Source organism: Falco peregrinus, chromosome 1 (genome assembly GCF_023634155.1).
Source record: "Falco peregrinus isolate bFalPer1 chromosome 1, bFalPer1.pri, whole genome shotgun sequence".
NCBI lineage: Eukaryota > Metazoa > Chordata > Aves > Falconiformes > Falconidae > Falco > Falco peregrinus.
The window spans coordinates 359,327-380,955 of record NC_073721.1 but is presented as its reverse complement, the minus strand read 5'-3'; the positions used below and the strand labels follow the sequence as shown (position 1 = coordinate 380,955).

The 21,629-nt window shown below is 39.4% G+C and overlaps 1 protein-coding gene across 2 annotated transcripts in view; it reads left to right on the top strand.

Moving 5' to 3' along the window:
* INPP5A (inositol polyphosphate-5-phosphatase A) overlaps positions 1-21,629 on the top strand; it is a 257,164-nt gene that overhangs the window by 137,044 nt on the left and 98,491 nt on the right. For both annotated transcript variants that reach the window (XM_055800651.1, XM_027784683.2), the window contains exons 5-7: positions 2,593-2,656; positions 7,857-7,960; positions 17,761-17,813. In XM_055800651.1, coding sequence (XP_055656626.1) covers positions 2,593-2,656; positions 7,857-7,960; positions 17,761-17,813 — 221 coding nt within the window. The remainder of the gene's footprint in view (positions 1-2,592; positions 2,657-7,856; positions 7,961-17,760; positions 17,814-21,629) is intronic.

Below are 21,629 nucleotides of genomic sequence, written 5' to 3'. Positions count from 1 at the left end.
AACTTTCTTCCCTCTGTGTTTTTTCTTTATGATGATGCTTCTGAGCAGTGCCTGTGTGCATTCAAAGAAGCAGGCACTTTTAACATGGCATTTGCTTAAAGTTGTGACAGCATGTGGTTTTCTTTGGTTTAGTTGGGGGCTTTGTAAGTGAGTTTAGGCAAGTTGTTTTCCAGTACAACTGAATTTTACCTGTAGCTTGCATGTGATTTTAAGACTTTTATCTAGTATTAGCTCTTCGAGAGACAAGATATACTTCCCTCTACAAAAAAACGCCCTATAAACATACTGCTATTTAAGAATAATCTCCTGTTTTTTAAATCCAAAGGCCAGACTATAGTGAAAGTTTAGCTTGAGAGCAGTGTTTTCTATTGTGCATGACAATTTCTTCAATTTGAAATTAAGTATCAGGTGGCAATGTTTTTATCTTGTATCAGGTTTTGGGGTTTTGGTATTTTTTTGGCACTGTGTCCTTGTTGCAGGGTAGTTAACCTTGAGTCCTCTATAAGAGTGTCTCCTGAATTTTCATACTTGCCTCTTCCATGTTATAAAAAAGAAACCGAAAGACCTAAAGGAAGCTGACTGGGTCGCAGGGAAGCATACTCATCAATTAAATGTGTGACTGTTTTCTGTTGGATGGACTAATATGTCAAGGAGATGGGCAGGACCTCATGTTTGTGCTTTTGACAAATCAGCAAATGTTTAATCTCTGGATGTGCAGTGTCTCATAAATAATGCAGCAGTCGCTGAACCAAAACACTACTCTGCCAGGAGGGTCTCTGTTATTATAGGAGTGAAAGACAAAATGAAACTAAATCATCCTTTTTGTTTAATGTGCTGCTTCTTTTATACCTCTCAGTAAGAGGTTATCTACTGGCAGTCTGCTTTTTTTTCCCCCTCAGCTTCTGTTTAGTGCATCAGATGTATTTAAAGGCTCATCAAGGTCCCATTTAAAATGTATACATTTTGTATAACCCACTATAGTCTCTTTACACTACTTTTTCCTTTCTCACTTGATTTTCCTCTACTCTCTTTACATTAATATGTAATTTTCCTCTCATTAACTGGATGAAAACAGTGTATGATATGACTGTGAAGAAGTAAAAGCAAGCTCACAGTACATATGAATGAAATCTTGGCAAAGCTGCCATGACACAGATGGAGCCAGGAAGGGACTGTCTCGGCCCTAGCACCCTGGGTTAGCAGCCTTCCACTCCATGGAGATTCACTGGAAGAGGAGCAGGGTCACTGCTGTGAGGGTATGAAGAAGAAACTGGAGAGGAAGGCAAAGGGGATTGTCCCTGTGAAGGAAACTTTCTAAGTTTCAGGATAGGAAAAACTAGTGTGGAAGCTTCCTCTGCAGAAGGCGCTTTCTTTAATATTGGACTCAGGATTAAGATCTCAGAAATCTTCAGACACCAGGAAAGTACTCAAGTATTTGTTAAGAAGAGATATGAATGTTTTGCTAAATACGGGTGGACTTCAGTATGCTTTTAAGATTGATCTGCTGAGATTGGAGTTTATAAGCTTTCCTGAATGCAGTAGAGATTACTTCTGTGTTTACAACCTTTACTTTATCATGGACTAATCATTAAAACTGTAACAGAATTATGTAGTTGAATTTGGTCACTGTTTTGAAAAAAAATAAAAGAGCTGCTCAGGACTAGACCAGCAGAAGGAGTTGTAAGTCCTATCTAAATCTGAACTGTGAACATACTTTATTTTCAATAGTAACTCAGATTTTTCATGTATTGTTATGGGTGCTAAACTCTGCTTCTGCTTATACATAAAAACACATCAGTTCTGCCAGTGGCAAGAAACTTAGCATGTATTGAAACATCTAAGCTCCTCTGCTAGATGTTTGTGTATTCTTTCACTTCACATCCATGCACTGTGAGAAAATACTCACCTGTAGGCTTCATACCAAAGCTACAAGTAGCAATTGCTGTCCGAGTGTGGCCAGCAGAGATGGTTCAGTCATTATAATTATTGTCAAACCACTTATGAACAAGGAAAGCTGTAGAAGCATGTACAAATACTCCCAACACTCCTGTTGGATTTTAAGTATTAAGTCTGCTGTGCAGTTGGCAAAGTCATTCACTCTGCACAACTCAGTAGGAAGATGGAAAGCCTGTGCTTGGCTCTCAAAAGCTATTGAATCTCTCAACTCTTCTCTTGTTTCTGTGCTGCAGTCTCCAAAAGCATTTGTTTTGCTCTGAAAGTGAAGCAGAAATTGTCAGGCTTTTATAAAAGAATTGTGGGGATGTGTTCCGTGTTTAGAAAGGCACTTGTCTGTGTTACTAATTGCATCCATCCATTTGGTATTTGGAAAAGTACACCTGGTAGTTGTGCCCTTACCATGTTTAGTCAGCTGTTAAGGATCTTCTTTATAATGGCTTATGAAACTTCAGAGAAGCAACAAAGAAATTAATATTTTTATAGATATTAGAAAATGTAAAAAAAGTAACTTTTTATAAGTATTTTATTTCTTCTGTTTTGTTTTTTTTTTAATTGGAAAGCATCACACTTTTTTGGGTATAGTTAGCCAAAGTAGATATTTTTATAATTTCTTATTTTATTGTTGTTTTTTTGCAGGCTCTAGGAAGTTTTTACTTTCTTCATGAATCTTTGAAAAACATCTACCAGTTTGATTTTAAAGGTAAGTGAAGGAATTAAATGTTGTTAGTTGTCAACTGGCTTTATATGTCAAGGCAGCTTTTCTGTCATCTTTTCTGACAGTGGTGCCTAGCAGTTTTTTTCCATGATATGTGGACTTCTGTATAATGCATGCAAGTCCATTGATGACAGATTTTACTTCTCTTACCTTTTATAGACCTCTTAGAAGAAGTCAGTGGACCAGCCACAGGTTGAAAACTGGTGCATTAATCATTCCCATGCAGATGGACCTTCGGATCCATAGAGATCCCTGATGATTTCAAAAGAGCTGGGAATGCCACAAGGTTCTTCCATGTAGATCAAATATAGGACCAAGACCTTAAATGTCCAACAGCGATGGTCATTTTGCAAAGCAACTGATATAGATTTATGGCTTAAATTACTTTGGAGCAGTGCAGGTCAGCAGGAGGGTGTCATTGTTTTTAACCCACATTGATCCATCAGGTTGGAGGTCTTGCTAAATCTCAGAATTTTAAAAGTAATGCTAGGCTATGTACATTAAATATTAAAAATATCATAGAAAATTACTGAATGCTTCCTGAGGTGTATATAGAAAAGATTATATAAAATTTATGTTATTTCAGTTGAGAACTGTCTGTATATTAAATACAAAAGTCTTCTGAGCTTCATTTAGCTAACTGAGCAGAATCACATTAATACATCCAGCATCCCATTAATGTGAGACACTGTTGAAATGGTGGTTAACTATGGAGTGATCTAATTGTCTTAATTATATAGATTCATTACTTTTGTTCTCAGCAGAGACAGATTCTTTCTGCTCGTGTAATTGAGGGTACAGGGTCTTCCTTCCCTGACATATTTAAATGGTAGTTCTACATATATAGCAATTCAAGATGTAGCGAACGTAAGTCCTCCTGTCATCATTGGCTTCAACGCTGAAGGAAAACTTTAGCTACAATATCATAGGCAGTTCAGAGTAGATTTCATTTCTGAGAGGCTGTACTGGAAAACTCAATAGTGAAGTAGGGACTTGTAATGAGGGGTCATATCTAGTCCTTCTCCCGGACTGGAACAGTTTTGCAGACACTGAGTAATGATAGTATTATCAGATGAAATGTGTGCAGGGTGGAATTACTGGAGGAAATTCACATTGCCTGTGAAACTGAGTGTCCTGGGTGTTACTCCAGTCCTCAGACTGAAGAGCCTCCTGGTCCCCTGTTGGTAACTGTTAGTTCCTTTTGCCATGTGAGTGGCTTTGACTGTCAGTGTGAACTGTGGCTGCACTGCAACTTGATTCTGCAGCCCACAGCTTCTCTGCACCAGTGCTGTAGGACTAGCAGTTTTGCTCTGAATTCCACCTCAAGTTCCCTCCTGATGGTCATAGCTGCTCTAGCAACATCTGACCAAGTGAAATGACAAGTCTTTTAGGAAAAGAGGAGCTTTCTGGGTTTATTAATCGTTGATTGGCAGCTTATTCACTGCTGTATGGCTTTTAGAAGAAAATGTATGGAAAGAAAAAGTGTAGGGGAAAATAATCGATATAAAAGAAATAAGCAGGCACTTGTCCAGAAAATAAACGCTTTAAATGTTCAGTGCTTCATTTGGCTTGGCAAAATCTTAGCAAAGCCAGATGGGGTGTGCACCATGCACATAAAGATATGTTTGGCCCAGTCATCACTTGGAAAGAAAAAACTCTTAATAAAATCCAAGGAAAGCAGGTGCTACACTGAATCGTTGTAAGTCACTTGCTGTTCTCTTAATGTAGAGCAGAATCATTCTCCTAGCATAGTGTTTGTAAAATACGACCCTGAAGGCTCCCATCTTTCAGGGGAAATGTAAAACTTGCCTCTTCTCTCTTGACTATTGGCATTTTCACAGTGTATTAAGCTCTTAAATCAGAGGAAAAATCCAAATGGGTATAAACGTTCTCTGCACAAAAATCATTATGGAATTCTGGTTCTACTCAAAAGCATGCAAAAAATACATGTTTATATACAATTCAATATTCCTGTAACATCACTCTGTCTTTTCAAAATTCACTTCACAGTTGGACATGACTGAATACAGGCTTGGGGGGGGGGGGGGGGAGATTGCCTCTGTTTTTCAGTTCTCAGGAAGACATATTTGAGTTTTATAATGAGAAAAATTTTCTCCTACAGCTTCATGTATTATTTATTACCCACAGCATAGAAGGTGTTGGACTATTTTTATAGTGGTCGGAGTCCCAAATGTTTGCTTACAATTTAAACTATTGACAAGCTATGTGTTCTAAAGGGCCGTCATCCAACAGAGAGGGTTGCTGACTGGGGTATTAGGCCAGTTTCAGTCTACCATTTTGAAGTACAGAAAGAATCTTGTTTTCTTGGGTGTGAAATCAGAAATAGCGTAGGAGTATTTTTACTTGGAGATGCATGAGAAGGCATGCTTCTTTCCTCCTGCATTTGCTTCTCAGCAGTCATGTAAATGAATCACTGGTTGATATTTAGCATTGATGTTAATGTAAGTTGATGATAAGGTGCCTCCTTTCGGCCAAGTGCTACCTTTTATTTAGATTCTCACAGCAGAAGCCTTCAGTATTACAGTTCTGGCAAATGTTTTCTGTATCCTGAATGACATAGGGATCTTTTTGCTGACACTGTTAAACTTACTGAAAGAGGCACATCCATCCATGATCTACTTAGAATGATGCCACTTTAGTTTATCAGGATATGTGTTTAGCCTTCCTGTGGGAGCCAGATCTCAAAGTGATAGGCACATAAAGAATGATACTTTTTTCCCCCTGAAGACATATTGCTACATTGCAGTAAATGCTTCCTCAGATTATATAAAATACTTTATCTAGACAACTTAAAGTGACAGATTTTTGTGTTGCTTGGTATTTTCACTGGATATCCAGAAGAACTGGACAGTTCAAGGTTCTTGATAATAGTTGTTTGGGACTTTTTCTCTTAGGCATTCCTAGTCAAAGTGCAGTCCAGTTGGTAGTTCCAGCTTAACAGTAGCTGCAAGATAACTGCATGGATTCCTGTGTCGGAGCAGTTGGGTAAATTAAGTCAGGTTCTTGCTGTTAGATGCCAATACATTGCCCTGATAAGGAGACAGACCAAGTACGAAGTGGATCAAGAAGCAGAACCTCTTGTTCATGAGTTGTATAGATCCATAGATTGATTGTTAAGGCTGAAAAGTCTGTGCTATTTCTGTCTCTGGTGTAACCATTCATTAAAGACTTTGGAAATTGATGTGCTTTACCGTTAAGTCTCTTTCACAAACACAGCACCCATTCCAGCTTTAAAATCCACGTGTCAACCTCATGTGCTGATAGCCAGAAATGGGTAATCTGAAAGAGGTGGGTGGCTGCGGGGCCACAGAGCAGCCGATACGGGATTTGAATGGAGTGAGTCCAGTTCATCTTCTGCAAATCACTAGAGCAAGTTTTTACTTTCTTGGTTTGAAATAATGAACTGATGCTGGAGGCCTGGTATATGTCAGCGCCATTCAAAAATAAGACCCTTTTTTTACTCTTAAGGGTTTTCAAGTGACTATACAAATAATTCAGAGTTGACTGAGCTGCATGTATAAGCTCAGAACATTTCAGGAGGAAATAAGGGAAAAAAAGAACGCCTCTTTGTCCTGACATCTGATTTTTATTTTTGTAATAATTTTCAGTCACTTGCCTGATGAAGGAACACTCATCTGAAACGTGGCAATTTATGTTACTGGCCTTCTTGATTGATGGAGGCTGCCATGGAGGTAGTGGGGATGCTGGCAGAGCTGAAATTTCTTTCTACCCATGCACATGGGGATGGCTGCACTGCATCCAACCACTGTTCTGTCTGGTCCAGTAACTGTTTCTAAACGTGGCAGAGACCCAGAGGAAATCCTCTGATGGGCACCTATGGGGCAGTTGTGCCTCAGGAGTCTGTTTAGGTTAGGCCTTAGCAACTGTCCTCTCTGACACTGTGTTCACACATGTATGATACCTGATGTAGTTCTAGGTATTTGAATAGTTATGAATATCCAGTCTTTTTCTGGATCTTGCTGGAGTCTGACAGTCTGGGACAGTAAGTTGCCCAGCAAAGCAACCCATTATTTCAAAAACGAAGTTCCTCTTTTTATCAGGTTGTGCATTGCTGTTCCTGAATGTCATTGGCTGTCCCCATTTCTGTTTTAGGATGTAACAGAGAGAAATTTCTAATTTTCCTGTTCCAGACCACTCAGTAAACCACTTGGTTTTGGTGCAGTCTATCCTCTGCCACTCCTACATCCCTGAAAGGAAAACAATCCTCTATTCACAGAAGAACTTTTTTTCACATTTCTTGTTTTGTCTCAGAGCATTTTGTAGTATTCTAATTACTTCAGTGGATGACTTCAGGATGTCACCTTTCTTTGCAGAGACAATTGTTAATTAAAAACAAGTCTACCTCAGATCAGTTCCACAAAAGCAGTGAGCTGCTCAGCTTGTGGTCAACTCATCTTTCATTAGGAATTCCACCACCATTACTGAACCATCAGTTCCAGAGTGACAAAAATCACCCCCCCCACTGATACAGCTAGCCCAGCACACCATTTAAGTGTGGCCAAACACCTAAATCGATGTCTGTAAATATTGTTGATTTAAAGCAAAAGGCAAAAAGCTGAGGTGATCTAAACGAATGATTATGTACTTGTTTGATAGGTAAAAGATGTGATCAGTTGTGTTTTACGGATGTGCATCAGTTGATGCTTAGGTAGGTAGACTTAAAATCTGGGGAAAAAAAAGTTGCTAGGTGAAATGTACAGATAATCACTACGCATAAGTAACATTTTTCACCTATGTGTGTTTTGTATTAATTAATTTTTCTTTTAATTATCCAGCATAGATTGCTGGATGCTGGCTGAGGACACAAACAGGCATCTCCTGGAAGACCATCCCAGAGAGTTTGAGTAGAGAGACCTGGTTCATAATTAGAGCTTTAACACTTTATAGTGCTCTGGATAGTAAGAATACTATCAATACCCATAACTGTGTAGGTTAAAGATGTGTGATATAAAAAGTGTGTTTATACATGGCTTAGTGGTCTCTGTTTTTTTCCCCCAGAACAGCTCAGTGCTTGCATATTTTTGCTAAGACCCTACAACCTATAAAGTAGATGTCACTGCTTTGCCAATGAGTGCTATAAGTTGCTTATAACGTTAAAGGTATGTATGTTAATTATGTTTTATATCTATCTATCTATATCTAGCTAAGAAGTATAAAAAAGTTACTGGGAAAGAAATCTACTCAGACACTTTAGAAAGCACGCCCATGCTGGAAAAGGAGAAGTTTCCACAGGATTATTTCCCTGAGGTATGTACAACCTTGTGGAGCGTTCCCAGATATTAGGTTTGGTTCTGCTTTGCTCTGATTACTTGAGTAGCTCCTGTCAGTAATGTAAATAAGGTCACAACTAAGTCTTGGGTTTTTATTTGTTTGTTTGTTGGTTTCTTGTCACCTCTATGTTTTAAGTCATTCCATGGATTTACCAAATTCAAATGGAGTTCTTCGTATATATAGTAGGACATCCTTGTGAAGGATGGAGACAGTGATGAAAAGACTTGTTTGTGCATTTAAAACCAAAGAAATAGCACACAGTGCCAATTGCAAGTCGGTTTCAGGGAGACTTACTCCTTGGCAGGGTGAGATGCTACTTTGAACAGGTTCCATTTGTATTCAGCAGCAGCAGCTCTGTAGTCATGGCTGGAGCAATGCTGGTTTCTGCTCAGTACAGCCAGGTACTGCTGCAGACACTGCAAGTATGTAGGGAAAAGGTGCTTTCTTAGTGATGCGGGAATACATGTTACTTAAAAACATACTGATATTTCCCTCCGATGCTGCCCTTGTACTGCTTTTTTGTTGTTCTCTTGAGAGCTGGGGAATACTGCACGTTTGAAGTTGAAGGTGAAGGTCTTGTCAAACCCAGAAACACAAGGACAGCTGAGGGTTTTCTTCCACTGCACCTGTAAGTGCAATTGCACATGCAGTTGTAGTCTTTGCAGTTCTCTTCGATGTTTAATTTAATTTGGTCATTTTTAGTTTCTTAAGAACATCGAGAACATAGGTGTTTAACGGTTGGTGTTTACTACAAGCCAAGTGAATAAATATGTTGAATTTCTTTAACATTTGTGGATCAAACAGGCATGTTACTGCTTTAATATAAGGAAGAACTAGATGAAGTTAATTAATTTTGAATTTGTAAATATACACACTTAGAGATATTTACATACTTCATGTGCTTGGAAGAGCATTGCGTAAATAATTACAGGGTTGATGGGATGTAACTTATTCTTTTTCTTTACTTCTATTTATTTTTATATTCTGTATCTCTATACTGGAAGGGAAACTGCCTTTGACATAGTTTTACTAGCTTTTACCTGCTGTGAATAAACATCTTAAATGCTTCTTTGAAGTTAAGTGTTATATCATTTTGAAGGAACTTCAGGTGGTTACTGAGGTATTTATTTTTCTCCTCCATCAGCAATAAACTGTAGCAGTATGGGTGATTGACAACATAAGTAGGAAATGAACAGTGCTGTTGAATGATTTGATTGTAGTCCTGAGAGCACTGAACAGCCGTGTGTGAGCGCTGCTATCCCACTTAACAGCAATAGGCCAAATTATGGATTGTTCATTGATACCCAGGAAGAATTATTTCCATCGTTATTTCACTGCTGTTGTTTCATCATGAGACTGGCAAATTTGTAACTTGTTCAGCGTCATTTATTACCACCTTTTACACAATTCTTCACAGTCCCTTGGACAAACAATTGAGTCTAGTGGCTTTCCCACACTGTTGTGGACCAGGGTTTGTGTTCATTTCTTCTGAGTGCTCAGGGATCAGTTGTTCCCACGTTTGTATTTGGAGCAATAGCTTCCATATTCAACGCAGCCTGCAGCGCTGCTTTAGAAACCATTAGGTCCAGAACCCAAGATGCAGCTAAATGCCATTTGAGGATCTGATGCCTTCATACTGTTCCCATTCGTTACACCACCTTAAATGGCTTTTCTAAGGAGAAAGCACCGTGTTCTGCTGTTGTCAGGGATACTGTTTACCTGGAGGAGGAGTAAATGGGAAAAGATAAAATCCACACTTGCAATTAAGATATGAACAAATCCCTGAAGCACCTTAAAGGTTAGTTCTGTTCCTGCACACAGCACAATTCCTTGTAATGGTGTTGCGGCAAGACTTGTACCACAGGCTGGTTTTATTTCAGGGCTTCACAAAGTGGGAGAGGAAAGTGATGGGCTCTCCAGGACTACAATAATGCAGATAACAGCAGCATCAGTGTTTACAGTGTGTGACTTTCCATGCTCACTTGGCGTGCAACCTAGCATAGACCAAGCCAGCGTATTGTTCGTATGAACTTGAAGTCACGTATGTGATGTGATGATATAGAAAATAATTGTGATTATTTTTACACTATGCTGTTTTTTTTATTTTGGACTGAAGACCAAAGAATCTCTCAAGCTGACATAAGTACAGCAACGTCAAAAAACTAACAGTGACATAATTTGGCTTCTTATATAAATGTTGTATTTCTAAAGCTAAAATTAATCTTGTTACCACCAGTTTTCTTCCTAGACGAGTGTTGGTAATAACAATGCTAATTGAAAGACCACAAAATAATGCACATTTTGAAAATTTGAATTGACACAGCAGAATGCATGAGCAGCAGATCTTTCCTAATATTACATTTACAATGCTCTTGTGTGTTTTAGCCAGACTGCTCATATCACATATACAGTATTTTCCGTGAGAAATGGTTGAAGACTGATTTCTTTTCTTTTTATTACTGCTGCTTAAGGATGATCTAAAAGTAATTACAATGATTGAGGCATAATGCAATTCAAAATAATTACAGCCCACTGCATATAAAACTAACAAAACTTTCTGTCTTGATTTATGGGTCCTCTTGGCTAGGCATAAGACTCAAATGATGCCTCTGGGAGCAACACTCCAGATAATGTTAGGCCATTTAAAAAAAAGCAGATTTGTGTAGTCTATCAGGCCTGAGTAATTTTTTTTTTTTCACATAGTGAGAAATTGGTTGTTATCATAGATCACAGATACTGCTCAAAGCTCTTATGAAAGATGAATTAATTTCACTAATGCTTTAATGCAAACCTTTCATGGAGAAGGCTGTATGGTGATAACCTTACTGCAGTCTCTCCTTTCTCAATGATGATTTATGTTGTCTTTTAGTAGATGAAACTGCCTGTATTCACAATCCATCTGCTGGCTAAAGGAATCCTATTAACAGAGGATCTGAGAAGAGACTTAATACTGTAAGGTGAAAGATGTGGTATCCCCTTTCTGGGACATGAAGTAGGAATTTTTTTTCCTATTTTAAAATGTAGATACCTCTCTGAGAGCATACAGATGATCTATGTCATCTCTGCCTGTTTTTATGCTGGCTTACAGATGGTGGATCAGCTAGTGACTATCTGTTAAAGTCAAAATAAAGATTCTTGCTTTGAAATTTGCAATAAGAAACAGTTTGCTCTTTCCTCCTTCCCAAGCTATAGTTCTTCTTAAATTCTGTTTCCAAAAGTTTCTTTTTTTCCAAATACTGTATTTGAAATATTAAAGCATTGTCATTTTGGGACAAGTCATGTAAGCTTGCTGTTGGCAGTTCTGTTCATGTTATCGGTGTGCTGCTATTACCTTAATAGTGTTCATGTTATTATTGTAATTATCTGCCTTTAATGCCTATTTTATAAAATAAGTTTTGTAATGATTCTTTGTGTTCTTAGAAAAATTGAAGTGTCCTACAGAATTACTATCATATTTTGGGTCAGGCATCTAAAATTTAGGTCCATTGTTTGTACTCCTATCAACGCTAAGTTCTGCTGTTCCAAAGAAAGGAATTATTCTAGACTTAAGTGTTCTTTGGAGAGTTTAGTGAAATATAGGAGGAAAAAAGAAGGTGCCTTGTAAAACAGAAGAAATGCTGTATCTCTGACCATGGATATGAAGTATGTGAGCAGGCTGGTAGTCCATGTTGTGCTTTCAAACACATACCATTATTTTCAGCTATTTTTAGCAAGGACCCAAACTGGAGCATTACACTTCAGGTGCTGGCAGGGTCAGGCCCCTCTGACTTCACATCCCTGCTCCTGCATTCCCCTTTACCTAGCTGGTCCTTTGAGGTTCTCTAACAGATGAAAAAGGGACCCCTAAAACCTCTGCCCCACCAGTGTATACTCATACCTGATGCTTCCACAGGCCTTCTGCCAGCTCAATGTGGTAACTTACAACTTCCTTCCAAATAAATACTTAGTCTTTCTTTCAGAAGTTGCAGCATTATTGTATTTCTGTCTTCTAAAATAGCTTTTAATGAGGAAATTATGTATTGCTGCTGCTTGGCTACTTCATTAGTGGTGTGTATATAAAGAAGCTGACAGCAATACTGATTTGCAAGTCCCATGGTTTTGTATATAGCAATAAGTGAAGCAAGTGTAGGTTTTATCACATATTTCTTACATTTGCTTACATCATGCACAGTGATTTAAATGTGGGCTTCCAAGAGACATATTCTTACTAAATTCTTTATACTATATTTTCTTGTAAATAAAGGGTAATGAAAAGATTATGTGAAAAAGCAAGTTATCAATTGTTGCCCTATATAATAGACTTTGTCATTAGAGAGATTGACTTCATATTCTTGAGCTCTCACTATACATTTTTTTGATGAGAGCCATGGATGTTTTTATTTCCAGCTTTTAAACTTATGTAATGACTTCCAAAAGTCTTTAGCAGTAAAAATATGACTGATAGTGCTGTTACAATGCTTGATAATGTTCAAAGGCTGAACTGGCCTTGAGTTCTCCATATACTGCGTATTATTCTGAAATATAAGGAAATCAAAAAGGTACTTCAACGAGTTTGTATACAAACTCCTAAAAACATAAGATCGTAGATGATTTAGTTTTGTAAACTGATCTAAGAAAAGAAAGGAACTGATTTTGGGGCAGGAACTACATTCTGTGTGGGTTTTATGGAAAGTTGTCATCATACACACTCCTTTTCCTGGCTGGTTAAATGTTGAGCATATTGTGAGTACATGAAACACAGGCTGTTGCGTGAGGCTGTGAGGAGGAGTTGTTCTCACCGTGCTGATGCAGGCCTTTTAATGCTGAACATCCCTTGGTGCCTCAGTTGTTCTGCTGCTCAGTATTCACCTGCCTTAAGTAGAAGATTTCCCATCTTCCCTCTGAACTGCAGTGTTCCTTTAAGAAGCTGCAATTACACTGCAGTCATTGCCACTTTAATATGTCTTTCCTTCATGCCCTGCTTTGTATGGTTGAATAAACCCTTGCTGGGTCACTATTTAATTTCATATGGTCCCTCTCAGTAAAATGATGGAGAAAAGATGAATTAAGGCTCTGTGCTAGTCATTATCAATCATGGTTTGTATGCATTACTTATTGCTCACAGTGCTTTTTGACATTAGCCCTCTATAACCTCTCTCTTCATGTTAATGTTGTCTGGAGGTCCTTTTACCCAATGTAGCAGAGGTTATTTATGTAGGTGGTGTTTCTAGGGGGTTTTAAAAGGTCAGCATGATCTCCCAAGAGACTCTATTCACAAAGAAAAGGCTGGCAGAATCTAACTACAAGTTTTCAAACTGTGATTTAAAAAAATAAAAATTTAAAGGACTTCTAACAGGTGTGAGGATTTCCGTTACACTTATTAAAGTAAATTTTTGGGAAAATAGCCTCTAATACATACTACTGCCCTCAAAACCAGTATTTGCAGTGTACGTGTGAGGAAGCACCAAGCTACTATAAAGAAATTCTGTATTTTACCATGTCATGAAATATAAATTGTGTTGCAAATACCTTTTAACTGGTTTGTATCAGTGTAGGCTTACATGAGACAGAATAAGACAGCAGTGCCAAGGGTTGGGCATTCTTTATACTGGTATTGCTTGTGTTACCATCAGTGACAGAATCAGAGTAAAGTCCTGTGGGATGGCCTGCTGGAGAAGTGGTTGATGATTGACACAGGACTCTCGGTCTCATACACTTTGGTTGCACAAAAGCTTAAACTACTTGTACGTGCGTGAGCTGTGGCAGCAGGCAGGGCACATCCAAGGAGAACGGGCTCTGGCTGATAGCACTGCAAGGCTTCTCACTGCCATCTTAAGGTTCCTGAGGGCTGGGAAAACACAAATGTCACAGCCGTTTTCAAGAAGGGTTCCAGGTGGTCTCTCCTCAGTCACAGGAAGGTGATGGAGCAAATCTTCTTGGATGACCAATTGCATGGACAAAGGGAGTGCTGTGGATGTTGTATGCATTGACTCTGGCAGGGCTCTCAAAGCAGTCTCTCACAGCATCCTTGAAGCCCAATTGGTAACGTGTACTGGGTAGGTGGAGTGTAAGATGGCTGGAAAGTTGGCCAGCCAAAAGGCTCTCAGGGTGGTGAACAAAGTCCAGCTGCCAGCTGGTTGCTGGTGGTGTTCCTTAGGGGACGATGCTGGCGTCTGTACTGTTCAACACCTTTGTTAACAACTTGGACAGCAGGATGGAGCACACGCTCAACTTTGCAGATGATGTCAAGTTGGGAGAACAGTCAATATGCTGGAGGGCAGGGCTGCTGTTCAGAGGGAATTCAACAGCCTGAAGAAGTGATCTGACAGGAACCTCATGGAGTTCAGCAAAGGTTAATGCCAAGCTTTGTCCCTGGCATGGGATAAGCTCATGAAGCAATACAGGTTGGAGGTGACTGTCCAGGAAACAGAAAAGGACTCAGATCTTGTTGGACAGCAAGTGGAGCATGAGCTGGCGCTGTAATTTGGTGGCAAAGAAGGCCAACAACATCCCAGGATGTGTTACGTCCTGGGAAGGGACTCCTCCATCTATTTGGCACTCCAAGGCCACATCATATCTTCAGTGTCCTGTTTGGGAACCCCTGTACCAGAGAGGCATGGGCAAACCGGAGCAAGCATAGGAGAGGCACCTCTGGGGCTGGAGCACAAGATGTGGGTGGAGGTCAGGAGAGCCCAGGAGGTGGAGGTGATGGGGGACCACACTGCTGGCTGCAGTGGCCAACTGGTGGCTCTGGAAGGGTGGGGTCAGGTACCTCTGGGTGGCGTGCAGCAACAGGACAGCAGTCATCAGCTGCAGAAAGAGAAAATCTGACTAAATCTGGGAAAAGATTTCACCATGAGGGTGGGCAACAGAGGAGGGGCCCAGATAGGCTGTGGAATCGCTGTCTTTGGAGGTGCTCAAAACCCAACTGGATGCAGCTCTAAGCGACATGATCTAGTTGGCTCTGGTTTAGTATTACATCTTTTGAATTACATATTATGTTGCCAAAGAGGAAAACAGCAAATGAAAAACGACAGCTTGATTGAAGACATTATCTTGGTCCACATCATAGGCTTAGACTGTTTAATTTTAAGTTCCATGTACTGTTCTTCAGTAATTAGAAGTTCATTATAGTTATTTTTAAGAATGAAATGACAGAACTTTCCTTTTTTGATTGAGATCAGATTTAGGCCCATTTTGAATGCTTCTAGCATTTTTTTCGTTGTTTTGCTTTTGAATAAATGTGGACATTTAGCCAAATCTCAACTTGTAACTGTGCTGTCACGATCATCACAGAAACTGTGAATATAAGAGACCTTATTGGGTTATGGGCTTTGTAGTTCAACCATGGAAGTGGGACTGTTAGGAACATGTGTTAGCCCTCCAGCCAGCCACTCCCTGGTTGACCAGAGCTGCATCTACAGAGATATTCTTTTTCCGTGTTGAAAAAAGATATTTACAATAAAGTAGATATTTATTCAGTTACTGCAGATTTCTTCTCAGTAGAGCTGCAGTTTAAGGAAAATCAACAGTGTGCTCTCCTAAGACAAAAGTAATAAGGATTTAGAGAAATTGGTCCCCCTTCGAATGTGTCCATCAGCTGGATTTGAGAGGAGTGAACTGTTAGGATTTCCTCCCTGAATACAACTGTATTAGACCTAGGCAAATTTACTTGCCTTCAAAACCCAAATTCTTAAAAGATTCATGCACCTATAAGCATCAACAAACTGCTGATGTTAATTACTAAACATCTCAAAAACACTTACCCACCCCACACTCCATCTGTAGTGACAGAGTCAGTGCTGTCAGCTGCCCTGAGTCACCAGACAGATCTGCAGGGTGGGGGTGTGTAAACTTTGTCTATGCTCAGAAGAGAAGCCCATTTATTCTGTATAATCCTTCTGGGTTTAAGAGCTTTTTCTCCTTTTGTCTATAGGAAATCTTCACATCTGGCTGAACCTTTGTTTTGTTAATTTATTTTATTCCCTCTAAATATATATCCTGTGAGCTACTGAAAGCCAACTGTAAGTAGACACACAAGTCAAGAACAGAAGAAATCTGTTCATCATGCATCCATAGTATCAAAATACGAGTTTTGACTCACTGCATAAAGGACTTTGCTGTTAGTCACTGTTCTTGGACTTGATGGTCTTGAGAGGACTGCTTCCTTGGACTTTCCACTGCTTTAGCAATGCGAAGCTGCTAAAATTTGTGCAGGAAAAGCCTTCAACGCTTCTTTGGCAGGGCCAGCACAGCTGGGTCGTCAGGGAAGCAGGCAAGCTGCAATTTTCCCAGCAGCGCTCTCAGTAAAATTTGCCTCTAGCAGTCTGGCTGGGAAGGTCCCACAAGCCTGCAGAAAGGTGATTCTGAAATTGGCACCTGCATTAAGAAACACTAAAAGCAGGTTTCCCAAAATACGGAGTACATAACTGTGAACAAATTTGGTAGCCAATTTTGTATTTGTTTGGTTTGTAGCTTGTAGGTAACACTTTTTCCACAAAATTACCAGCTCTGAAATTGAGTGCAAACAGGGAAATAAGCTGTGATTTACAAGTAACTTTGCACGTTTTCAAGGATTTGGGTAGAAGAGAAGAAATGGGTATCAGTAAGCAGTTTTCACATTCAAGCTTTCAAGAATAAGATATTATTCATTCAGTAAAATAAACACTTTAAAATCTTCATAAACACATTTTGAATGCAAGGAGAACCCCAACAGGAAAGGGGCCCTAGTAAAGCAGTGGTGTTACATCCGGTTGGTCTTGACTGCAGTTGCCATGTTTGTGCCTGAAGAGAGAAGGAGGTGGGAGATGGGTAACTGTTATCTGAAGGGTGACCAGAAGACAGCCCATTTAGATTTTGTGAGGCATTTCACTATCTTAGCAGTATTTGGGACTTCAGCATCTCATCAGGACTGTCCACAGTGGGGTGGATAAATCTATCCAACAAGTCTCTTGTGAAGGCAGTACCTTAGGTGAGCAAAACCTGTGAACAGGGGGGATGCTCTGCTACGGCTAGCACTGTATTTGTAATAAGGAGTTGCAGTCTTTTGCTACAAAATCATTGGCATCATTATTTAGGCCATGACATGAATATTGTCTGGTGCAATATTCATTACCAGAGAACAGTAGCCTAGTCCCATATTCATTGTTAACAGTGAATAAATAGGATGCAGACTCATGTCTTTTTGTGGGAGGTTGTAATTTATGGCAGTGGCTTAGGAGTGGTGCTGAAAAAATCCTTTTGCTGTATCATAAGTGCCGTATGTTGACGTGAGCTGATTTGTGGCTTTCTCGCAGATGTTGCAGTTTTGATAAATGTAATGTTTTACCATTATTTAAATTCCCCTTAACTTTTATAGAAATATTGGGTGGGTCAGCTCAGCAGGAGAAATAGCTTTCTAGCAGATCTCATTCATTTTAATTTGATGTAAATCTCTGATGACAGTTCAGGTAAAATTACAAAGAAGCCAAGATATTTGTGTGTAGGCAGTAAGAATTTGCTGGTTTAGGCTAAGCATAAATACAGTTGTAAAGCTTTCCTAATTGGTTATCGTTCATCTATAAGCCACTACCAGGGCTTATATTAATTTTACATGTAAGTTTAAAACTGCTGCAGGACCAAAAATGTAAATAACTCCAGTATTTAAAATAGACACAATATATGTTTTCAAGGTACCTTAGTTGATGTGTAGTGCTTATTAGTTACCACATATGGGTGAACTTTGGTTTTGTTCTCTGTGTAAGTATGTTTCACAGTAATCCTTTACTTAATGTGACTGATTCTTATTTATTTTTCAGTGCAAGTGGTCCAGAAAAGGTTTCATTCGAACAAGATGGTGTATTACTGATTGGTAAGTTGCATCTTTAGTTACTTCTGGTTATGTGTATATTATGTATGATTTTGTTAACTGTTTCAAAGAAGGTATTTGTATGTGTAAATTGGTCTGCTCATGGAACAGATTGGTTCCAAAACAGTTGCTTTGCTTTATTATTTATTGAATGCAAGTTGTAATGCATTGAATGTGAGTTGTAATGATGCGTACAAAATGTGATATTAATGTTCACATGTATGTGCAATTAACATGGAATAATTCAGGTCATAAGCAGCTGCTCAATCAAGCATGATCAAAAAAGCCTGGTGTCTGTGACCAAGGCCACAGGAGTCACAGTGTGGAGCTAAAGGCACCCCCCACTACTGCTCACCAGCATGCCTGATGCAGCCAAGGCTCTACAGCATCTCACCTGGGTCAGATACGTGTACCTGGGTGTATGCAGCCCTCACCTCTGGGACTTCTGAGGAGAGAGATTGTTCTCCAGGAGCCCTTCAAGCCAGTCCTTTAAACCCAGTCCAGTTTCTACTGAAGACAGTGGGGGACCCTACCTTAAGGAATGCAGCTTATTAAAGCCAGTTCCTGCTATATTACTTTTACTGGAACATAACTTTTTATTTGTCGTATTCAAGTCAGGTTTTCCATTTTAAACCCAGGGTATGGTCATGGTCTCTGTGAGGTTGCTTATTTTCATCCTAGAGTAAAGCATGTGGCAGCCCAGCACTCACTAGTAGGGTTCAATGGAGGGGCAGTAGAGCAGGCAGCACACCTCTTACCTGTGCACTCATATACTGCTGAGGAAATGTCCCACTGAACACAACTTATTTAAGTTAACATAACCTGGCTGTTGTCAAAGCAGAGAGCGCCCGTCATAAGATATCCTCTGGAAATCTACAGAAAAAACAAACTTTTTTCACTCTTGGGATCATCCAGCAGACTAAAGAGGTGGGAGCTGAGGGGAGCAGACAACTGTATGACAATAGAAATTGAACTTCATGATGGTGTTACATGCTGGATCGCTGTCTTTGCAAGAGCAGTAATAGTAGTAGTGTATGTTGTGGGGAGCAGCTGATTGTGCAGCATAATATACCTGAGAGACCTTGGAAATTTTGTATTAATACAAGGAGAGCTCAACAAACCCACAGATCGTACATGTTTCTCTAGTCCTACCTGGAAACAGATTACCTTACTTTTTTACTGTTAAGTCATAGTTTTGGTCTTCACTGCTTATTTATGTTACAGTCACCTAAATATATGTGAATGTTCAACATTTTCCCCTTCTTCCTGTGGTCATTTCATGTCTTAAAATTGTAAGTTTGATTTTAAAGTCTGAGGAATGTTCACACAGGCTGACTTTTGAGGGCTGAGCAGTGTTCTTGCTTGTTTACATAAGCATGTGTATTAGATTAAGCAGTTTGTGAAAAATGAAAAAACAGCAGGTTTTCTCCTTTTAGTCTTTTGTCCCAGGAATCAGGCAGGCAGCTATGGGATAATGTAGGCTCTTGTTAATTTTTTCAGATCTGTGTGACATGGTGTGTGATTACAGCAGTAGAGAACTGCAGAAGTGGATATTTAGCACCAATTACTAATCTGGCCTTCCCTCTTATATCATGACTCCTCCAGGTTCTGAGTCTCCTATCTGCTTGCATTTCCTCTTTGCAGAAAAAAATAATTTGATCTTATTTTCAGGCCTTTCCAAGAAAAAATTATTCTTCAGAGATAGAGTTAAAGGAAACGTTTTCTTGCAGGTTAATATTAAAAGGGGGTAGTTATTGGAGGGAGCAGTCTGTAGCTAGATGTTCTGACCAGGTAATATACTATGCTTTTGTTTCCTAAGGGTATATTGGGAAGTAAGAGTGAAGAGGCTTACAGCTTTTTCTGATCTGTAATGAGGTGAGCTGGTGGTTTTGGTGGTAGTTCTGTGTCTGGAATAGTCTGCGATTACAATCCACATGATCCAACGAGATCTCAGATGTTTCTAATGAGAAGTTGAAGGGACAAGTTACTCTGAACAATTTCTGCAGAATGAAAGATAAATATGGAAAATACAGATGGTTAGAAAATACACCTAATTAGGTCTAAGTGCATAATGTGTCTGTTCATGCTATGGTAAGTGTTTAAACCCAGTCTATGTGCATAAGCATACACAGTTCTGGCCATTTTCATAATCATGACTTTTGATCTATATAGTCTGATAAAAATATAGCTAGGAGACTTGTTGTTAATACTTCTTTATGAATCCTTGAAAGGAGCTATTAATTTTCCCTGCCTAGGAAAATATCATTACGGAATGTACCTCATGCCAAAACCAGAGGGCTTCCCAAAACCCCCAAAAGGAACCTTAAAACATTTCAGAAAACTGTCCTCCTTTTCCTCCTCTGTGATTCAGCAATCTGCCCCAGTTGAGTTCGTCTGTGAATCCAGGTTTTTCCCATCCATTATTCTTCATTAGCTTACTTTTAGAGTGAACAAAGAATTAATGAAACTTGCTGTAGTTTCATTTTAAGAAAAAATGAAAGAGAACTACATGCACTTTTATTTTTTGCCTTTTTTGTTTGTTTGTTGGGGTTTTTTTTAGTATTTTGAATATAAGGGGGGGGGTATTTATTTCCATTCCAACAGTTCTTAGTGTACACTTTTAAAAAATGTAGATGTGGCACCAACCTGGGAATGTTTGCAAGTAAATCAGTGGTCAGATTCACCAATCAAATTGTTTTGATATTTTAGAGAAAGTAGGATTGCAATATTAAAGTCTGGGAAGTGCAAAGCATTGCACTTTGACAGGAGAATTCAGAAGCACAAATATAATAGTGGAAATAACTGACTCGGTACCCATACTGTAGAAGAGGATCAAGGGAGAAGAGACTGAATATGGTTCATTATTATCTTACTGAGATGTGTTAATAGATGCATTTTGTGAAGCACAGGAAGGGGGAAAGGTATGGTAATTATTTAACTGAGTGCTGCCAAGGCCTCTGATAGAGTATTCTGTCTTGTTTTGAGTGCTGTGCTTTAGGGAAGCTGGAAAAAGAACAAGAGTCAAAAATGATAGGAGTATTTGAGAAGAAGTTGAAAAACTTTGGCTTGCCACATCTGGAGACTGGTTGCTGACTGTCCCCCCTGCAGAAGGGGCAGAAGGAAATCAGTTTTCTTTGCAGGAAAAGAGATAGTGTGATGAAAGAAAAGGACAGAGAAAGTGTAGGTGGAGGGTCCTTCATTAGCAAGTTTTAAGAATGAGCAGTTCTTGGGTGGGTGGGGGTGGATTATAGATACCTTCACACAGGAGGTGAGTTTGTGGCATGAGTTCTCTCCCTGCCCTACAGGGATTCTTTCTGTTCATCATTCAGACAGACAGGAATGGACATCTCAAGCCATCATCTCCAGGTTATGTTTTGTAGTTACATGCTAGTTATGGATCTTATTACAAAGGTTAGTAGGACTACTTTGTCATCACTGTGAGTTCATTCAGCAAGATATGCTGTTCCCTGAAGCCAAAAGAACCCCACCAGGATCTCTAGAAGAGGCCTTTGTGCTGGCTGCTTGGTGATCTGTGTATCTTTATCATGCAGTTGCTGTTTTGACTGCTATGGTTTGCTGTGTCCAAATCTGTTGTGTGATTCCAGCACAATCTGGAAAATCTCCCTGTGCACAGCTTGAGGTTTTTGCTTGATGCCTCTCTCTGCCGAAGTCTTTTCCATATCCTCGCTGCCAGGCTGCAGACTCCTTTTGGAACATGAGGTGTGTTTGCCCTCTCCATTGTTTTTTGTCTCCACGCTGAATTCTCCCACAAGAGATGTCTGTGCACAGAACTAGTAATGCAAAGTCAGTATGATTTAG